Here is a 6,000-nt window from a genome sequence, read left to right on the forward strand (position 1 = left end):
AGGAAACTGTGATTTGCCAAAGATGTTAAGATGTTGCTTTCAGAGATGTTAAGATATGGAAAGAAAATGTGCATTTTATACTTGGTGTGAAGCAGTGCATGTCCCTCCCCCAGTACTGCACGTGTGAGTGTGAGACTGAGTGCGTGTGAGAGCGTGTATGTGTGTTGGCAGGAAGGGGTCTCCATAGACAGATTCACTCCCAAGTGACTTCTCCCTACAGGGATCCTTTGGTCCCCGTGGTGACACCGGCCCCCCAGGTCCCCCTGGCCCCCCGGTAAGTTCCCCAGGGAGTATGTTAGAGGGTTCCCCTGGGTCCCCCAGTGCCCAGAACTGGGTGGAGCCCACAGCAGGTGTTTGTGGCATGCAGGCGAGGAGGAAGGTGCCTTGAAAGCCAGAGGGGGTCTGGGCTGTGTTGGGGGTTTAGGGGGGTACCCATGGGGGCTCTGATGGGTCTCGTCTTGCTTGGCTCTGTCACCCCGTCCATCTCTCTCTCCCTGTCTCTCCTGGGATCCATCTCCTGGACTTTTACTGTCTCTATTCCAAATACTTGTTCCCCTGTTTTGTCTCTGTTTCTCTCTTCTTCCTGTTCCCTCTTTCTCTCTCCGCTTTCCTTACCTCCCTTGTGAATCTCTCTTTCATTGTGTTATTACTTCTGCTTTTCCCCAACTCTGGGTCTTTCTATCTCTTCCTCCCGTTTATCTCTCTCTGTCTCTGTCGGCCTCTCTATCTCCTCTGCCCCTTCTCCCCTTTCTTATCGCTTATTCGCTTATCACCCTCTTTCTCCCCTTTCTTATCGCTCCCCCCCAACCCTTGTCTCTTTACCTCCCATGTCTCTCTCATCTTTGCTTGTCTCTCTTCCTGTCTCTCCTCCTGCATCTCCGCTCACCTCTCCTCCATACCTCCCCGCCCCGCCCCTGCTCAGGGTCCCCCAGCTGAGCTGCACGGGCTGCGCAGGCGCCGGCGCGCTCTCCCAGGCCCAGGGGCGCTCGAGAGCGGCCTGGAGGAGGTGTTGGCCTCACTCACGTCGCTGAGCTTAGAGCTGGAGCAGATGCGGCGCCCTCCGGGCACGGCTGAGCGCCCGGGCCTCGTGTGCAGTGAGCTACACCGCAACCACCCGCACCTGCCTGATGGTGAGGTCCCTCCCTGGCGGGGCGGGCGGTAAGCCTATGGGGTCCTGCCCCTGCACACTCACCGGCGTGGCTCTGCGGCAGGGGAATACTGGATTGACCCCAACCAGGGCTGTGCGAGGGACTCGCTCAGGGTTTTCTGCAACTTCACGGCGGGAGGAGAGACCTGCCTCTATCCCGACAAGAAGTTTGAGATGGTGAGTGCCTGGAGGAGGAGGGTTGGGGGGGAGAAAGGGGGCTTTGGAAACCACCTCAACCCCTCCCCCACCACCAAAGCTATATCCCCTATCTCCCCTCCCTGCCCAATGCACACACCAGACTTTGGATCCTTACCCTTCCTTCAGCCAACATTTATTGAGCACCCGCTGTATGCCAAGTCCTGTGAAGGGCTGGGACTACAGCAGAGAATAAAAAACCAAACAAAACTCTGCTTTTATGGGGCTCACCGTCTGTGAGAAAAGATAGACCAAAAAACCTAATTAAGAAAACGGAAATGGTGGAAGCCTTTAAATAGGGGATAAATGTGCCAGACTGTTCTGAGCACTTAGCTGCATTTGCACTGAGTCCCAGCCACCTGGTGTGGGGTGCAGGAACCATTATCCCCAGAGAGGAAACTAAGGCAGAGAAGTGATGGGATTACCCCAAGGCAGGCTGGCTCCAGAGACCCAGCCCTTAACCACCATCTCTCGACCTGCTACCTCATAGGCCCGCAGACTCATTGCCCTCTAGGCTGTGGGTTGGGAGGTGAGACCACCTGGTTCCCCAGGAATACTGGGGTGCTCCATCAGGGAGCCCTCAGCCTCCCAGCCCCAGCACTGGGCTGAGCAGCGGAGGGCAGCGGGCCAGCTGTCCCTTCTCTAGAACGCTGGGTTGGGAGAGAGGTGTCACCTCAGTTGTTTTTATCTGTAAAATGGGACTCAAGACAGTATCTGCCTCAGGATGGTTGTATCATCCAGGTACTGACGCACGTGTCAGGCTCAGTGATAAGATACAGGCAGCCCATGGGTCTGTGCTAATGCCTCCTCCACGGCTGATAAGATCTGCAGCCAGCACAGAGCCTGCAGAAAGGCATGGCGATGTCCTTCTTGTTGCTTATTTTTGACTAGTCAGAGCCCTGGTTTAGTAGGAGCTCACCCCCCCCCCATCCTGATGGGAATTTAGACAAGCTCAGGACCCCCAAGTCATGTAGAACTTGACTTCTAAATGGTTGCTGGTCCCTGAGACCTGAGCCATTCCCACGAGCTCACCTTCCTCCTGCCCAAAGGGGCTGGGGAGGGGACTGAGGAATGATCCAGAGTTGGTTCCCCAGACACAGACCCTGAGACAAGGATTTGAGGGCAGGTCATTGATTTAGAAGGACATCTCAGGAGGCACCAGGAGAGAAGGGTGGGGAGTGGGAGGGTCTGGGGGAGGTGGCCAATGAGGATTAAAATGTCACCATTGGGCACTAAAGGCTCAGTTCTACTGGGGGACATCGGGGAGATTGCATTGTCCCACCCAGCGGGAGAGGGAGCGGGAGCGGGCATTTATCCATCAATCTTGTCAGTCATGGGTTGTGGTCTGCTTCAGAGGGCGTTCAGAGGGCGGGGACCCCTGGTCCCTTGGGCTGCCCTATGCACCAGCGAAGCTCACCTCCATGGCGAGAGAACAGCCCAAGAGTCCTGGCTATACAGGCTGCAGCTTTCAGTGTGGGGTAAATGCAGGAAATACCTCGCGGGCACCCAGAGCATCTTTTACGCTCACTACAACCCTCTCGTCCCCAGGTAAAAATGGCCTCTTGGTCCAAGGAAAAGCCAGGAAACTGGTATAGCACATTCCGTCGAGGGAAGAAGGTGAGTTGTTGGAGGCCAAGGCAGGGATAGTATGAAAACTGGTGGGAACTGGTGCAGGGAGAGTTGGAGGAGGGGCTCTGAGAACTGAAAAGAACAGGGAAGACTCACCCCTGCCTTCATGGTGATTGCAGGCTTGGTGGGGGTGGCAGATTGGGGGGGGGCAGCATTAGATATGTGATGGAGGGGATACAGAGGATGGTGGAGATCCAGACGCAGTGCTGGAAGTACCAGAGGCTTCCTGGGAGCAGTCACAGATCAGCGGAAGCCTAAACAATGAGTTGGGTCAGCAAGTTAGGGAGGACAAGGAAAAGTGTTGCAGGCAGAAGGAACAGCATACATGAAGGCCCAGAGTTTAAAAAAAAGAGGGTCTGGTGAATTTCAAGAGAAAGCCACTTGCTCTGTTCTAGAAAGTATGAAGAAGGGATTAAGAAAGGAGGTGGAGTAGGAAGGTGAGGGTTAGGCTTACCACCCCCCAGAAAGACCTGTGAGGCACAGGGAGCCATGGAATGTGTTTAAGTGAGGGAAGGACCCAAATCTAATCTCTGTTAGAAGAGTGCCTCTGGGACTGGTGAGGGTGGAGTGGGTGGAAGAGACTGGTATGTTGGTCTGGGAGAGAGAAGAGGTGGTCCAGGCTGGAGCTTCTGCTATTGGGGGTGGGGAGGAGGGCATGGCCTGGAACTTCTGGGAGGGAAGTCAATAGGACCTAGTCATTGCTGAGATGGAGGGCAGGTAGGAGAGTGTTGGTGGGCTGGTGCCCGGGAGGGATTCTGAGATATGTAAATGAGAGGAAGAACAGCCTTGATGGGTGGGGGAAACTTGGGTTCAGTTTGGGATTTGTTTATGTAACATACACGTATGTGCTAAGCACCAGAAATGTGGCGACAAATAAAACACGGCTCCTGACTTCATGAAGCTGATACTCTACCAGGACCATAACCAAAGAAACAGGCAGACAATAACCAAAGAAACAAAGCTCTAATATAGTGTGGGGATATCTTGGTTTGGGTTCCCCTAAAAGAGACCCTTCGACAAAGACTCAGTTGCAAGTGCTTTATTTGGGATGGGATTCCAGAAAACATCAGTCGGGGAATGTAGAGATGATACAGAGAAGAGAAGGAAGCCAGAAGGAACGGATTGACCAGCCAGTTATCTCAAGCCCATGACACGTTAATGATATATTTTATTTGACCCAGTGCATCTAAAAGAGTGTCATATCAATATAAAGGTTACTGAGGCATTTTAAATTCCTTCCCTCCGAGTTCTGCAGAGTCTGATGCGTATTTTACATTTATAGCACGTCGTAATTTGGATACTAAATTTCATTGGAAGCTCTTGATCCGTACTTAGATTTCATAAAAGCTGAAGTTGAAAAGGTAGATTCGTATATACTCAAGTTGTTCCACATCCAAGTTTTCTGATAACTGGATTGAGCCTCAGTTATTAGCCATGAATCAAATACAGTAAAACAAAATAATTACTTTAAAATCCAACAATTAATTAATGTTTTAAGCAGTTTCCTCCTCATCGGGTGCATTTCAAGTGCTCAGCAGACACGTGTGAGTGCCTAGGGGCTCGCCAGGCACCCGTGGGTGCTGGATGGCTGGTGGACCCACCCAGAGAAGGGGACGAGGCAGAGAGGGCAGGTCGGTCGGGGGATGGAGAGCCTGAGAGGTAGGTTCCTTAGAAAGAAAGTAGGGGTCATTGGGGCACTCTCACCTCCTGCTTTGTCCCACCCCCAGTTCTCCTATGTGGACGCTGATGGGTCCCCGGTGAGCGTGGTTCAGATGACCTTCCTAAAGTTGCTGAGTGCCACAGCCCGCCAGAGTTTCACCTACTCCTGCCAGAATTCTGCCGCCTGGCTGGACGAAGCTGGAGGCGATCACAGCCGCTCCGTCCGCTTCCTCGGAGCCAACGGGGAGGAGCTGTCTTTCAACCAGATGGCAGCGGCCACCATCACTGTCCCCTATGATGGCTGCCGGGTAAGGGGAGGGGCAGAGGCTGGCTGCAGTGGGGAGGGACCTTGGCTGCCCTCCTGCTCACCCACCATTCTGTCTTCCCTGTGGTCAGCTCCGGAAGGGACAGACGAAGACCCTCTTGGAGTTGAGCTCTTCCCGAGTGGGCTTTCTGCCTCTGTTGGACATGGCGGCTACTGACTTTGGCCAGACGAACCAGAAGTTTGGGTTTGAACTGGGCCCTGTCTGCTTTAGCAGCTGAGAGTTCTTGGGGTGGGAGGGACAATGAGGGAGCCCCCGATGGGGTACTTTTGGTGCTGAGGCCTTGAAGCCATCATATTTATCGTCTCCTATGACTCTGGAGCCCGGGGAGAGTCTGCTCCTCACGGTCAAGCAATATCCCTTCTCCATTCCAGGTGGCTGGGGGTCCAATTCCCCTGGCCCAAGGGTCCGGCTTCCTCCTCACTGCACCGTAGCTGACATACTGTAGTCTGGCTCTTTCTCCCTTCTGTGCCCGCCCATCCCTCAACTCCCCACCCCTGATGCCCCATGTAAGGAACTTCCAACTCACAGCTGACGAATGCCCCCCACACCTGCCTCCCCATTCCCTGGGCAGTGCTCTCAACACCCTGTGGTGCTACCCTTTCCCATAGTTAAGCACTGGATGTCTCCTGATCCCAGGCTGGGACCCCTTCACTCATTCCTATTTTCAGGTGGGTTCACAGTGAAGGAACTAAAGTCAGACCACAGAGGGAAGTGAGACTTCCCTGGACTGAGCTGGGTGCTCCTTCTGCTGCCTCCGCCCAGCTCTGAATACCGCCCCCCATCCATATCTCCCCAAATGCACCTTGCCATGCCAGGTGGGATGGGAGCCAAGATGGTGGGGGTGAATCAGGATCCTAATGGTGCTGCCCTATTTATACCTGGGTCTGGATTAAAAGGGAAAATCCCCTCTGTTGTATATTTAATCTGCTTCCTCCTTAGGGAGGGCTGGGATATGATGAGATGGATTCTAGCATGTTCCCCTCCCCTCCAGGGCCATAGGGCATATTTGGCATCTCAAGTCTGAGAATAAACCAGTGAACTGTG

The 6,000-nt window shown here is 53.7% G+C and overlaps 1 protein-coding gene across 3 annotated transcripts in view; it reads left to right on the forward strand.

Annotated features, from left to right (window-relative positions):
- The window catches only part of COL5A3 (collagen type V alpha 3 chain), a 37,293-nt gene extending 31,293 nt beyond the window's left edge, over positions 1-6,000 (forward strand). For 2 of the 3 annotated variants that reach the window (XM_047703210.1, XM_047703203.1), the window contains exons 62-67: positions 221-274; positions 923-1,130; positions 1,212-1,324; positions 2,891-2,959; positions 4,699-4,938; positions 5,027-6,000. In XM_047703210.1, the coding sequence (XP_047559166.1) occupies positions 221-274; positions 923-1,130; positions 1,212-1,324; positions 2,891-2,959; positions 4,699-4,938; positions 5,027-5,173 (831 nt within the window). In that variant the 3' untranslated portion in view covers positions 5,174-6,000. Of the gene's footprint in view, positions 1-220; positions 275-922; positions 1,131-1,211; positions 1,325-2,890; positions 2,960-4,698; positions 4,939-5,026 lie in introns of those variants that run through there. The other variant, XM_047703220.1, reaches the window with a different exon arrangement.

The sequence above is a fragment of the Lutra lutra genome, chromosome 1, assembly GCF_902655055.1.
Source record: "Lutra lutra chromosome 1, mLutLut1.2, whole genome shotgun sequence".
Classification (NCBI taxonomy): Eukaryota; Metazoa; Chordata; class Mammalia; order Carnivora; family Mustelidae; genus Lutra; species Lutra lutra.